Source organism: Salmo trutta, chromosome 3, assembly GCF_901001165.1.
Source record: "Salmo trutta chromosome 3, fSalTru1.1, whole genome shotgun sequence".
NCBI classification, from domain to species: domain Eukaryota; kingdom Metazoa; phylum Chordata; class Actinopteri; order Salmoniformes; family Salmonidae; genus Salmo; species Salmo trutta.
The window spans coordinates 25,807,117-25,822,340 of NC_042959.1; the positions used below are offsets into that span (position 1 = coordinate 25,807,117).

At 40.1% G+C, this 15,224-nt stretch overlaps 1 protein-coding gene across 1 annotated transcript; it reads left to right on the top strand.

Moving 5' to 3' along the window:
• The first annotated feature begins 3,443 nt into the window (after positions 1-3,443).
• On the top strand, positions 3,444-13,584 carry LOC115171140 (AP-1 complex-associated regulatory protein). Its single transcript, XM_029727678.1, has 10 exons — positions 3,444-3,848; positions 8,443-8,491; positions 8,599-8,625; positions 8,782-8,807; positions 8,919-9,015; positions 9,313-9,411; positions 10,668-10,711; positions 10,829-10,902; positions 11,111-11,227; positions 11,428-13,584. The coding sequence occupies exons 1-10, from the start codon at positions 3,778-3,780 to the stop codon at positions 11,709-11,711; spliced, it is 888 nt and encodes a 295-aa protein (XP_029583538.1). The 5' UTR covers positions 3,444-3,777; the 3' UTR covers positions 11,712-13,584.
• The last annotated feature ends 1,640 nt before the right edge of the window (positions 13,585-15,224 follow it).

Sequence of the window (15,224 nt, forward strand, 5' to 3'; positions counted from 1 at the left end):
CCTTTAAACTCTGGTTCCAAGTTTACCACTTGCACCTCTCTGACGTAATTTGTCAACAAAAAAAGACAGCAAGCATGGCGACATCTTCATAAGTTGTTGTTAATGGTAAGAACAAATAGAAATTGTTGATACTAAATGTATTCTGTTCAAATTCCTTTTGATTTAGAAATTGAAGCAGATCTGGATATACTTTGTAATGAGAAAAAAAACTATCACAAGCCTTCTAATGACCTCCATGTTGGATGGTATTTTCTAGTTGAATGCACCCAACACTAATTTACGACTTCACAACTGGTAATTACCACCTTACCACTTGGCTATGAACGATAGCACTAGTCTAGGAAATCTTGGCTTCTCACACACAAGGTTTGGAAGGTCATGTGAGATGAGTACTGCTGCACTGCAGGGAACAGGTAGGTCTACCTACTCTTAATTAAAATCAACTTGATTTTTCAAGCTGCTACTTAAAAAGTCCACTATTGCTCGATACTTTAAAATATTTACATTCTTTAATGCTTACCGTGTACATATGTGTGTCTCGTGCAGTCCAGGCATTGTCAGTAGGCAGGTTTACATTTGGCACGTTTCCATTGGTTGTATTCATTATGGAATCAGTTTACCGTTTAAGAACCAAACGGAAGCAAACAGAGCAAAACAAGAGTCTCTATTGGATAAATTCAGGTACGGTAGGTCCCTCTCCTACTGTTTAAGAAATGTTTTGCAAAAGTAATGAATACACCTGTCACGTCCTGACCATAGTAAGATGTTATTTTCTATGGTAGAGTAGGTCAGGACGTGACAGGGGGTGTTTTGTGTTTTTCTATGTTTTCTATATCTATGTTTAGTTCTAGTTTTCTATTTCTATGTTGTTGTTTTTGGGATGATCTCCAATTAGAGGCAGGTGGTCCTCGTTGTCTCTAATTGGAGATCATACTTAAGTAGGGTTTTTTTTTTTCCACCTGTGTTTGTGGGTAGTTCTTTTCTGTTTAGTTATCTGTTACCTGACAGAACTGTTGGCTGTTCGTTTGTTATTTTGTCTTTAGTGTTCTGAGTTTAATAAATATTCATCATGATTAATCAACACGCTGTGCTTTGGTCCCCTCTCTACGACAGCCGTAACAACGCCCCAGCGTTTGGAGTAAACTGTTTCTGTTGCAGAATCAGATTTATATATATATATATATATATATATATACAGTGGGGAGAACAAGTATTTGATACACTGCCGATTTTGCAGGTTTTCCTACTAACAAAGCATGTAGAGGTCTGTAATTTTTATCATAGGTACACTTCAACTGTGAGAGACAGAATCTAAAACAAAAATCCAGAAAATCACATTGTATGATTTTTAAGTCATTATTTTGCATTTTATTGCATGACATAAGTATTTGATCACCTACCAACCAGTAAGAATTCCGGCTCTCACAGACCTGTTAGTTTTTCTTTAAGAAGCCCTCCTGTTCTCCACTCATTACCTGTATTAACTGCACCTGTTTGAACTCGTTACCTGTATAAAAGACACCTGTCCACAGACTCCAACCTCTCCACAATGGCCAAGACCAGAGAGCTGTGTAAGGACATCAGGGATAAAATTGTAGACCTGCACAAGGTTGGGATGGGCTACAGGACAATAGGCAAGCAGCTTTGTGAGAAGGCAACAACTGTTGGCGCAATTATTAGAAAATGGAAGAAGTTCAAGATGACGGTCAATCACCCTCGGTCTGGGGCTCCATGCAAGATCTCACCTCGTGGGGCATCAATGATCATGAGGAAGGTGAGGGATCAGCCCAGAACTACACGGCAGGACCTGGTCAATGACCTGAAGAGAGCTGGGACCACAGTCTCAAAGAAAACCGTTAGTAACACTACGCCGTCATGGATTAAAATCCTGCAGCGCACGCAAGGTCCCCCTGCTCAAGCCAGCGCATGTCCAGGCCCGTCTGAAGTTTGCCAATGACCATCTGGATGATCCAGAGGAGGAATGGGAGAAGGTCATGTGGTCTGATTAGACAAAAATAGAGCTTTTTGGTCTAAACTCCACTTGCCATGTTTGGAGTAAGAAGAAGGATGAGTACAACCCCAAGAACACCATCCCAACCGTGAAGCATGGAGGTGGAAACATCATTTTTTGGGGATGCTTTTCTGCAAAGGGGACAGGACGACTGCATCGTATTGAGGGGAGGATGAATAGGGCCATGTATCGCGAGATCTTGGCCAACAACCTCCTTCCCTCAGTAAGAGCATTGAAGATGGGTCATGGCTGGGTCTTCCAGTGCAAAATACAGTGAAAAGTCCAAAAATCACGTCCTCCATTTGCAGATTGCACTTTCTCTCTGAACTTTGTCACAACGCCTGCTTTTTTCCCGATCATTGAGGGCGCACCATCTGTAGCCAGGCTGACAGCGCGGGACCAGTCCACTCCGACCCTGTCCAGCGCGCCAACGAGTGCGGTGAAAATATCAGCTGCTGTCGTTGTATCTGTCATCGGCACCAACTCCACGAACTCCTCGGTGATGTGTCATCAACTCCGCGGATGAAAATGGCCAGTTGTGCAACATCTGTAATGTCCGTGCTTTCATCAATTGCAACTGAAAACCCAATAAATGACTTTACTTTTTGCTTCAACTGGCTGTCCAAATCCACTTAAAGAACGGAAATCCTGTCTGCAACTGTGTTTCTTGTCAGGCTGATATTTGCAAAAGCCTGGCGCTTTTCAGGGCACACAATCTCCGCTGCCTTCATCATGCATGTTTTTACAAATTCACCCTCACTCAATGGTTTTGAAGCCACTGCGATTTCATTAGCAATGAGGTAGCTAGCTTTCACTGCAGCGTCACTGATGTCTCGGCTGTGAGTAAACACAGACTGCTGTTTCTTCAGACCCGCCACTCTGCACTCTGCGTCCACTTTTCTCTTTTTTGACAGAGACATATTGGGGCAATGAGGGTGCCAAAGCACATAATGTTAAAAGTAGAAGCCGTAATAAATATCGCGGGCAAAACAAAGTAGCTCATCCGGACTGGCTGCACTTGATTGACCTACTTGCTCTGCTCCGGTATAAACAGTTTGCTTGCTTAACACAATTGCTATTGCGCCATCCAGTGGACGCAATTGGAACAGCAGTTTATTTTATTGAAAAATTGCAGCTCATTTTTATACTTTACAAAATCATCTCGCGGGCCGGATTAAACCCCTTTGGGGGCCTGATCCGGCCCGCGGGCCGGACGTTTGACACCTCTGTGTTAGATGGTAGGTTATTTGTTTTTTTATGTTTTCAAGCAAAGTATAAGGGCGTTGTACTCCAGTCTAGTAGGTGGCGGTAATGCAACATGTTTTGTATGTCAACCGCAGTTAAACCTAATCGAAGAAGATGATAATGTCTATTGTGTTTTTGCATCTGTTGCGTGCCCACGTCGTTTGAGCCAGATGAGTCTCCGTAGCTAAGTAAACATGAGTCACGTGCGAGGAAATATTGAATGAGAATTCTGAAAGACACAGCTGTCGCCATCTAGCCACATTTTTTTCTGATGAATATTGGTGTTGCAACAAGCGTATGTACATATAAATATACAATGCGTCTTTAAAGTCCATACTTTGATCGCTCATTAGCTGTCATGTCACCCTGTAATTGTAAGAGCTAGCTACTACCTGAGCCTACAGGCGACGGGTCGAAGAGCGTACACCTGTGCTAGCTATCAATCTAATTTGTGAAAATATCCAGTACGCCAGTAGCTTGTTAGCACCCAACCCAAGGAAGGTATATCTTGACAGAATGCGATGGGAAACTGTTGGGCTTATTGTTCTGGAATTTTCAGAAGAGAAGCAAACATTATACAACGAGGAGGCGGGTAAGTGATACGCCCTTTAAACCAACGTTAGCTAGCAAAGGTTAGCTAGGCACAAGTATACAGTATTATCAGCGTAAAAAGCTCCACGGTGTCAAGGCTTATGCCGTGTTCAAAACAACTGGGAAATCGGAAATCTCCGAGTTTCGAATTGTGTTAAGAACAACTGGGAACTCAACCGCAATCCGACTGGAAAAAAAATCGATTTGGACGGTCATGCATCTCGGAATTTCAACTCGGGAACTGACTTCCCGACCTAAAGATCACTGACGTTATGATTTGACCTCGTATTTTTCCGAGTTCCCAGTTGTTTTGAAAGCGGAATTATAGCTACGAGTTAGTCGCATGTCAAATAACGTTACCTTTCCCTGCGAACTAGCTAGGTTTTCCATACACCGACACACGGCTTTGTAAATGCATGGTGCATTTTATGCTGTATTCAATTACAATTGACTAATATAGAAAAACATTTTGTTGACAGACTCATTGCATCCAGCTTCCTTAAAGGAAAATTACATTTCTGAGTAGGTTATAAACTATAGGCTTGATGTTACAGTTGTGATGCCAGGCTGTATCTGAGCAATTCCATGGTAAGAATTATGCTGAGACTCAGATGTTTCACATTAAAATGTATGCCAAACAAAAACCAATGATTGCAAAGCTCAACAAACCATGCAACTCTCAGCACAAGGACAACTTAACAATTTCCACTGAACATTTGACAGAAACACATTTATTTGAACAATGCAGATGCAAAGTTTGGTAACAGCATGACTGCACTAACCACCATTCCGTGTCATTTCAGCAAGCCATGACACCCACCATCTAAGATTGTAAAGAAATTGTTTCTGTAGGTAAGAAACAGATATTAGCATTCCTGAAACATTATTTTGTTGAAATATAATTTGATCATTGAGAAATTAAGCTAATTGATTGTGCCCAAATTTGACCTTTTTTTTTTATTGATAGGATTCCCAAAATATTCAACACATAGTACCCAACATCCAATTTGGTCCAAACTTCTTCCTACCATTGAGTAAGACATGAGGAACCAATAAAAGGGTCAAGTCACCCACGGACCCCCCACTCCCCACCCCAAAAACCAGTATACATTTTTCTTCAATGAGGTTTAACAGAGGATGGCATCCAATAAATGTTGCATTACAGCCACCTACTAGACTGGAGTACAACGCCCTTATACTTTGCTTGAAAAAATATAAATAAATAAACAAATACACTAACAAAAAAATGTATACAAAAATAACACCACCCTACTCCACTATTTAAATCTATTTAGTCCAACCTCAGGCCAACAACCTGAAAGGATGGGACACCACCACTTAACACCCTGTAACTCTTCTGATGTAAAGTCTCGCACACCCAAATACTGTGGTACAGTTGATAACCATTACTATGAATGCTAAAAATTCAATCTTACTAAAACATAATATCACAACATAATTTCCCTCCCCCTTGACCCATCTTTCTCTACTTTCTTCACTGCCTCAGCATTTGACAACTTCTGCACTACTCTAACCCGGTAAACCTCAACCTGCCACTCTCGCATTAGTAATTTCTAATCCCCAGCCCCATGGGCACCCCTACATTTAACACATACCACTACTTTCCCCAATACTACACATTCCTTTGTCTCATGCCCTTCTGCACACTTCTCACACCTAGGAACCTCCCTCCTACACCCTGCTGCCACATGCCCATAAGCTTGACACCTGTAACAACGTAATGTATTCGGCACAAAGCTCGTACAGCATAACTTATATATCACTTTGTCGGGCAAAGGCTCAACATCAAAACTTAAAAGAACAGACAATCACTCTTCTGTTTCACCACTCACACCACCTTGTATGCGTCGCAACAAACGACGAGCATTACAAACACTGGGAATCTTCCGCTTGGGCAAAGAATCATTGGTCAACTTTTACATTTACTGCTACCCCAGTTATCACTCCTTTCAATGGCACCCTTTTCTTGAGCGCAAAACAATTCACATTTCTTGCCCCCATTCCTTTAATGCGGAGCGCCTTCTCCCTCAGACCAGCAGAAACACAAACAATTATCACAAGACCACTTCTGGTTACCCTCACCGATTCCACAGCACCCAACTCTATTTTCATCCACGGGATGGGCCGCAAAGCTAAGGGGCATTGCACTAATAATGGAGCTGACTAGGGAAACGTTTCTCGCTGTTCTTAGTGCCAGGCTGCACGTTCAAACTAGAACTAGAACAGATTAACTAATCTTTATGCATCTTTATGCTTTTGTTAATAAAATAATTATAAAAATACTATTTCAAAATGCGGACGTTTATTTAGTTATGGATCCATAAAGAATTACTATGGGAATAAATATCAATCCTCTATGTAATTATTGGCCGAGAGTCACGTCATATTTTTCGATATACTGTAGGCCTACCGTAGGCGACATGAGTCTGGTGTCGGTCTTATTTTTTTGAAGAGCATATTGAAGTTAGAAGCAATAGGATTTGAAACAATAGCCTACAACTATTTTAGCACCATTTCACACTGCTCTGAGACAAGCATGGGGACTGGTCTAGATAAATCAATGAGATTGTTATTTTCAATGAATTTCCGTTTGTGTAGTGGTTAGACTACAATTAGGGTGTAGAAATGTTTTGCTCTTAGTGTAACATTTATTTAACTAGGCAATGCCGTTAAGAACAAATTCTTATTTACAAGGACAGCCTTCTCCTTCCTCCCCATCAGGGAATTGAACCCCGGTCTCCCTTGTGCCCGCACAATACGGTGGTTTATTTAGCTAAATAGCCCAGTACTGTAGCCTGCTCCTGAATGTCACGTTGTACAGCGCCATATTTTCCGTTCCAGCCCAACGGAAACCCAGAGGGTTTTTCATTTTTCTTGGAATAGAAACACCATAATATTAATCAAATGGATTAAGCAACATTTCTTAAAATCAGTCCCATGTACTGTCTTCTTACAAAAAAGGTTTTAAATTCTCTAGTACAGCCACTATTGAAGGCTATCAATGCTTCTCAAAGATGCCCCCTTGTGGTCAAACTAGCACTAACTAGCATCAATGGTACCAGTGGTTCACACTTAAATAACGTGCCATAGAATTCTGCGGCACCATGCAAGCTGCGCCGCAGTACGCTGCAACTTTAAAGGATGAACAATTGTAGTATGGAGCTGCAGCTTGGAGTATTCCTTCATCTTTGTAATGTATTCCCTGTGAGTCAGGTGATTTTGTTCCCCCCCTCCGTTCAGCAAAATTAGCCATTGAATTTACTTGTAATATTTATATTGGTGTGAAAGTATCAGGCTTTGCCAACTAGATGCCACTGTTCCTGCTTGTGCCAACACCCATTTATCCATTTCACTGGTCTCATTTCTTTGCAACTTTGTGTAGAAAACTAATAGCTTTTGCTCTTGATAAATAAATTGTGTGGCCAAGCCAGTCCTCGATGAATGCATTTGTTTGTCTGATATTTAGACATCCTACAAGCCCAAAACTTTGATGGAGAAATTGGTTAGTGACTAAATGTTGTCACAACCCTAATAAAATAATACAATTATAAACCATTCATGGCAGTCTTTTTTTCAATAACATGTGATAAGTGACATTTACCATTAACCACAGCCCAACCCAATACCATTACAAAACACTATGCAATGTGTGTTTGGGACTTTTACCATTGGAGACCATAACATTGAAACCATTAGAACTGCTGTATCCTAATGGTTTGCTTGTTTGCCAGTAATGGTCTAACTAATCCAGACCTTAATGGAAATAAACCACACACGGAGGGTCCGTTTCCTAGACACCAATTAAGCCTAAGAGGAGGACAAACTGAATTGCTTTCCTGGGGGACTGGTTTGAATTGTGAGGGTGACCACAATTTGTTTTCCATCGTGAGCAAAAGTTTTTTGGTTTTCTACCCAAAGTTGCAAAGAAACAGATGTGATCCATTTAATACACACAAGAGACCAGCAAAATTGATTAAAGGGTGTGGTGACAGTAGCGGTAACAGCGGCATCTAGTGGGCAGAACGTGGTACTTTAACAATGTATGGTAAATAATGCAAGCGTCTTCAATGGCTAATTTCTCTGAACGTGGAAAAAACCCCACCAGATTCACAAGGAATAAATTACATAGGAGGAAGACGCAATACTCCAAGCAGCAGCTCCATACTACTTGTACTTGTCAGACATAATGGATACTGGTTGTCCGGGGTGGGATTGTGGGTAGCTTTGATAATTATATTGGATTCCTCATGTCTTAGTCGTTGTTAGGAAGAATTATGGTCCAAATCGGATATAAGGTACTATATTCATTGAAGATTTTATTAGTCCTATTAATTCAAATGGCCAATTTGCATGCAAACAAATGGCTTCATATCTCAAATCAAATTATAATTCAACAAATTCATGTTTCAGGAATGCTAAGAAACATAAGATAACTACAGAAACTATTTTATAACAATCTGAGTCTCAGCATCAATTGCCCATCTCTTCTGTTGAAAGAACTAGCAGCTATGACATGACAGTGACCGAAAGCATCCTAAATGGATGTTAATATTGTCAAATTTCTGTCCGTACAGGTCAAAATACTTTAGAAGCAGTACAACTGGGGAACATTATACAATAGAGGTATGATACTTACATTTTTCTGGAAGTAGACCTATGTCATGTTTCATCATGCATCACTTGGTTGGAAAAACATGACGTACTTACAGTGCAATTCTGTCTCCCCACAGTTTGAAAACCTTGTTGAGAGTGATGAGGTAAGTGTGTGAACATGTAGACCATATTTGTTAGAGTGAAACAATCCGAAAGTGTGCCATTGGCTGACGATACACAGAAGACACGACGATTGTGGGCCTGTTCTGTACGATTCTTTGCCCACTTTTGGTGTTTAAGTTGTCTTATTTTAATTTCAGGCAGAGAGCCCACAAAGCTTTCACAGGTACGTTTTTGAAACTTTTTGGGGGGACAGACGAATGCATATCAGAAGAATGTTAATCAGGGCTTGAACCAAGATGAGCTTGAGGTAATGTTTGTTTCATTTTGATACCAGGCCTATCAGTGAAGATGAGATCATCCACCTCAAAGAGCACCGGTATGCTGCTATTTCCGATCAGCAGACCTTGATAGACGAGAAGTTGCAAGCAGAGGTAGGCTTATACAAGAACAGTGTCTCTGAAAGGGCTGGAGAAATCATAGTACCTTTTTTTTTTTTGCTTACAGATAATGGAAGTTTCAATTCAAAGGTCATTACACTTGCTCATTTATGAACTTTGCACTGCCTTTCATGTAGCAAGATACATCATCTAAGATAAGTTTATGCTTAGCCTATGTGCTCATAGCAGCCTTATTTTGGTTGATTTTTATTTTGTTTGCTTTTCAGAATTGTTTTGCAATTTTGGTTTTCTGTTCCCAACTTTGTTCTTTGTTTTGTCATTTCTGCTCAGTTATTAGCACAAGAGGAGAAGTTAAGGCTAGAAGAGGAGGCTAGAAATGCTGCCCAGCGTGAGGCCGCCAGGCTGGCACGCGAGCGAAAGCTAAAGGAGGTGAGGCGGCCATTATTGAGTGCGCCTGTCATCCCTTCACTACCTTGTTTCGCCTCACCCACCTTTTCCTTGGCTCAACCCCTGCTTCTTTTGATTAGTGTGGCACAGTACACAAACTTCTGTACTTTTTCCATATTACAACATATCAAACGGTTCGGTACTAGAATTGTTCGGTTGGTCGTTCTATGTGTCTCACGTTTGGAAATCAACTAAATGTATTGCATTTATTACATTATTTAATTTGCCAAAGTTTAACATAAGACCTGAACAGAACGCATCAGGGATGTGTATACCCTGCCGCTTTCTGAAGAGGCAATGAGAATGCCCGTCTGTGTGTGGTAGCCACACGTGCGGTGCGCGTGTGTAGCCATTAGTGATACTAATAATGAGCGTCTTTGTGTAGATGGAAAGGCTTTCCCAAAAACCTTTCTAAATTAAAAGTTTATGCCTACCTGGCAGAATCATGATTATTTGCATCAATCCAGTGGCCGCTTGTTTTACAAACTCTTATCACGTGAGCTACAGAAACACCGCTAACCAAACAACCTAACCAAACAACCATGCTAACTGCATGAGCACTTAAAGGTTAACTACATTCAAATCTAAACGTCTTAAAAATTTTCCCAGACCTCAAAACTGGTCCCCTAATGTGGTTTAAGCATTGTTATGGACTTAGAAAAACAAAATTGGATGTTCTATTTCAAAAACTTGTGAGCACAGTCCTCCCCGCTTTCTTTTTTTTGCCGTGGTATCGAGTATCGTGATACTTAACCTGGTATCGAGATAGAAGCCATAATTCTGGTATCGCGAAAACACTAGTCTTTATAACCACTTCAAGTACATAATATCACAAATTGGTGGCCAATCCTTTGTCAATCTAAAGAACTTGTAAATCGTACTCCCAGGCAAGTGTCCTTTTGAAGTAGTAATTTGCCTCAGTTAATTCACACAAAAAAGGGAAAGGCATTTGTCTACACTTCATTTCTTAACCTCAAATTAGCCTATGCATCCATTCAATTCCATTCTTTTGATTTTTGAGTTGTTTCTCAATGCTGTGCTTTTTTATTATTCATTCCACAGTTTTTCCCTTGGTTAATTATTTTTTTTTCCATCTGTGTTTGCCTATCTGCCACCTTAATTTTAACACAGCCGGTAATGGCAGCAATGTAACTAACAAATCTTCAAGTGATCATTATTTACATTTACATTTTAGACCAAGTGTTTTTCTGAGGTATAATTATTTTTCAATGCAACAGCTTGCACAACGGAAAAAAAGCAAGGCAGCAGTCCATCCAAGAAAGTGAGTATATCAACCAAGTAAAAATGGCTCCGTCATGGTCCATGTGTGTCAGTGATGGTATGACCATGAATTTGAGTTGTTGACCGTTTCTCCTCCACTGGTTGGACTCTGTTATAGGCATGGCTCAGGTGAAGACTTTGATGTCTACCTACAGAATGTGAAAGTCATGTCAGAAGCCTTCAGGAGCAGCAGTGAGTCCGCTATTTCAGCACAACCATTTTCTGGAGCCTATATATTATATTCCGTGTTTGAAACGGTTCCTCTCAAATTGTGCATACAACATTCTATTTTAAGATAAAACAATTTCTGTATCCCTGAAAGTTAATCGTCATGCCTCATTGAGACTTCTTGCTCTTTGAAACCATCTGTGATTTGATAAGTCAGTGTTTGTGTAATCAGGGCTGTCCTCTGAGACTAATGTGATCACTCCCAACACGGAGAGCAGCTGGGACTTCAAGACCCGCTCCACCAACGATGACGGAACCTCACTGGACCTGGAGTGGGAGGACGAGGAAGGTGGGGGCTTGTGTAATTACTCATTGTCTTTTTGTTGTCCCCTTGGATGTTTTGTCACATGTCAAAAAAGACATTCCCTGAACTTACTGTGCAGTTTCATTGAACAACAACAGGGATTGTTGAATTCAACCCTCCCAAAACCACCAGTTGAATGGTCATGTGATGTTTAACTAGACGTATCAAATTGTCCTTGTCTTCAGGGATGAACCAGGTGGTCCCAGCGTGGGAGAGGTCTAAAACCGAGGAGGACATACTCCGAGCGGCACTCCGGCCGGGCAGGAAGCAGACGACCAGCGGTACGGCCTCCGCCTCTGAGGACTCCAACGCCCTGGAGTGGGAGAACGACTTTGTGAGCGCTCACGGCGAGGAGAATGCAGAGGACTCTGAATACGAGTGCTTTGTCAACCCCGTCATGGATATGCACACCCCATCTGAGGAAACACCACCGGTAGAGATAACTGCACCAGAGACTGAGAAGAGATAGGCCCCATTGCCTTGGGAACCAGAGTCAAATCTTAATGTTATACCACATTGTGAATGTTTGATTCTACACCTCAACTTAATGTGTTTGTTTGTCCCCATTGGCTGGTGGACCAGTTTTTGATTTGACAATCTTCTCTTGTGTTAATTAAGCCTTAGTTGGCAACGTTTTCATGTCATCCAGTGCATCTTTGAATCAAGTGCAATTTCCAGATCAAGTTTGGTGTGATAGTGATTGGGTTTTTATTTGTGAGAGGGCTATAGTGTTTTCACAGTTAAAATGAACTGAAAACAACATAGGGACACGTACAATAAAAGCAACAACAACCTTCTATCAGTGCCTGAATCACTAGGAAATTAAACTTTCATAAATTGTTCATAGGATAGTTAGCTGACAAGTGTTTTGTCTGTTACCAAATGAATATTTTAATCAGTGGTTCTCCAAGGATCATAGCTTGCCAGTTCTCTGGTATGAAACATGTAGAGAACCTCTAATGGAGTGGAGTATATCATGTAGCAACTTGTCTGTACACTCAATGTGTTTTTAATTGGAAAAATGCAAGTGCTAAGATTTGCTATTTTGTTTATCCTCTCAGTTCCAATTAACAAGTGACTCATCATGGACACATAGTACTACATTTTGTTATTTGTTAGTTTGAAACAAAATGTGTTTCAGTCAAATGCTGCTCAAGTTATGGACAGGTTTGTGTGGCCAACATTTTTATTTGTATTATGTACAGTGAAGGTTGGCTACATCACATTTGTAGAATTCCTGACTCCCCTATGTACACATATTTTACAGCGTCAGACTTTTTGTTTCTTTTTTAAAAGTTTAGGATTGATTTGTCATGGTGAGTAGCTCGTGAATTGTTTATTTTACGCTCAAGACCAGCTGATTACAAGAGAACATGGATAAACGTACATCTTGTCTCCAGTACTGCTCCTAACAATGGCACTGCCAATAGCGTACAACTTGGGCTCCAGCTCTTCAATCTCGCCTTTATTTCTGTTTTAGCACAATCATTGGACAGTTTTCAAGACCTTTTAAGAATGTAACCCTGATCACTGGAATTGGACATGGTTTTATTTTATTGAAATGGTTGATGTGAAGACATGGCTAGGAATAACAAGGAACTGTTTGGGGACTACAGTATGCTCTAGGAGGTTTCTAGAGATGCATCAATATGTGTATATATAATTTCTTTGTGTGCACTAGTAAATTCGTTTTTGTCTTCTCTCACTGCAAAAGGAGACCCTCACTACACCCTTACAATGTGGAGATGATGTGCCTACTTTGGAGGCTTTTGCTTTATTGTACAGAATAGTCTCACCTTGATTTTGCGATTGTTGTGACGTTTGTGACAACAGCGATTTCACCTGTAGTGCATCCCTACTGTACCTGGGGAATCCAAAGCGCCACCATTTAGGTTGTTTCACCGTATTGAGAGGGAATTTAACTTTCCTTTGTTTGTACTGCCTATAGCTTTACCATCCTAGAAACGCAAGCCATTTGATTTGACCAATTAAAGTGTAATCATAATTGGAGTGAAGAATTACCACAGCTGCACCATTGGCCCAACTCCAAATCACACTTCCCTCTATTTGTCTGGCATCAAACTCAATTCAGAATATTTTGTCCACAGAAAGTGTTCAACTGTAATAATGGGAGGGATTGTATTGCAGCTTATCTATGCACTGTTTGACTTACGGGAACTGGTGGGTCCAAACAATGGCTCGTTTGTAGTGTTTTCTAAGGATACTGTCCTTTTTTTACCTAAGTTAGCATGGTGTTAAGGGTTGGACACCGTACGTTACGGGTGCAATCACAAGGATTGATTAAACTGCTGTGTGCTTCATATCATTCCACTCTTTAGAAATATATTTGTTACTGAGAATAATGTAAAGGGATTTCTGAAGTGAACCAGTTTTATTTGGCTACTTTTAATGGGTCATAGCACAGATTATGACAACTTACCCTTTTCAATTAATCTGCTGATAAAGGACCTGAATCCTAATTTGAGATCCAAGCATGTTTTACACAGATTGCACACACAACTCTCATTGATATCAATGTCGGATTTTTGTTTCATTGTTCACAGGTTAGGATTACACCCATAGTCATGAGCCTTTAATTATTTGAATACTATTGCAAACAGAATGTGTCAACACCTGTGCTATTCTGTTAATAACATACAATTTTTTTTGTTAAATTTGACCAACTAAAATAAGTCCTACAAACCTTAATCTGTGATATTTAAGGTAATGTGGCAAAATGCACAATGCTGTATAAACAGTGTAGTTTTAGTATATTGTATAATTGTTACTTTTATTTACATGTTTGTCTTTTACGAAATTATCTAAATATCAATTTCTGATGCAATGGAACAAAAAAATGTATGGGTGGTTAAATCTCCAGCAGGTGGCAGTATTGCTACATGCATTCTTTGAGATTAAGTATATGTGTGTATGTATGTATGTATGTGTGTATATATATATATATATATATATATATATATATATATATATATATATAGTAAGTAATCTGAATTACAGTGCCTGATTGAAAGACGACTGTAGTCCATGGATCAACAACGTCCCAGTTACTCGCTCTACAAAATGTCCCAAGTGGCTAGAAGGAAGCTATTACTTATTACTGTTTGCCAACCAGATACTGTACATGTCAGACAAAATACTGTACCCCAGAAAATCTTGTAGCTGGAAGGAATTTTGAGCACTATCTTCCAGTCAGAACATGATGAAATAAAATGGTGTGTGTGTTTTACCCAGTGTGTTAAGGCAACACCTTGCCTATGACCAAATGTTGTTTCCTAACCTCCACCATGGAAATGTGAAGGTGAGCAAAATCAAGACAAACGGCAGACTAGAAACAATCAAAGCCTTGCACCCGAAAACCTAGTTTCCCCCAAAGGATTGTGGGAGCTGGCAGGAGATAAATGAAAGAAGAGAACAGCTCAGACAATAAGAGCTTGGCTTTACTGAATTACTTTGAAAGCTTCCTTTTCCTGGATAACAAAAGTACTGTACTGTCACAGTAAATGCTTTACCTTCTTGAACTGTTAATGATCATTACTTTGAGAGATTGTTCTTTATTTCAAATGTCATCTAAAAATAGCAATACAGTTTCTAGTAGAACATTTTCTTTCTGGCCAACAGCAGACGTGACTTATTGTAAAGTCATGTATTGAGTCCATACAGCAACAGCAGTTTTTTTCTTACTCTTTCAATGTTTTTGTGACCCTACAAGGTGCCGCATATGGGACAAAAATGGCATACAACTTTTTGATTGTTAACCATGTTACACTGTTTGGAGCCTTTTTTAAATAAATACAAAAGTTGAAGACTATCATTCCTGAAATGTCATAGGTGGCTTAAAAACTTTGGGATAGCCTCCTTTTTTTCAATTTTTGTCTAAATGACATTCCCAAATCTAACTGCCTGTAGCTCAGGCCCTGAAGCAAGGATATGCATATTCTTGTTACCATTTGAAAGAAAACAC

Coding starts and splice junctions, on each gene's coding strand:
- LOC115171140 (XM_029727678.1), top strand. CDS start 3,778: ATGGGAAACTGTTGGGCTTATTGTTCTGGAATTTTCAGAAGAGAAGCA. Junction 8,626..8,781: donor ACCTTGTTGAGAGTGATGAG/GTAAGTGTGTGA, acceptor TTTTAATTTCAG/GCAGAGAGCCCACAAAGCTT. Junction 10,712..10,828: donor GCAGCAGTCCATCCAAGAAA/GTGAGTATATCA, acceptor ACTCTGTTATAG/GCATGGCTCAGGTGAAGACT.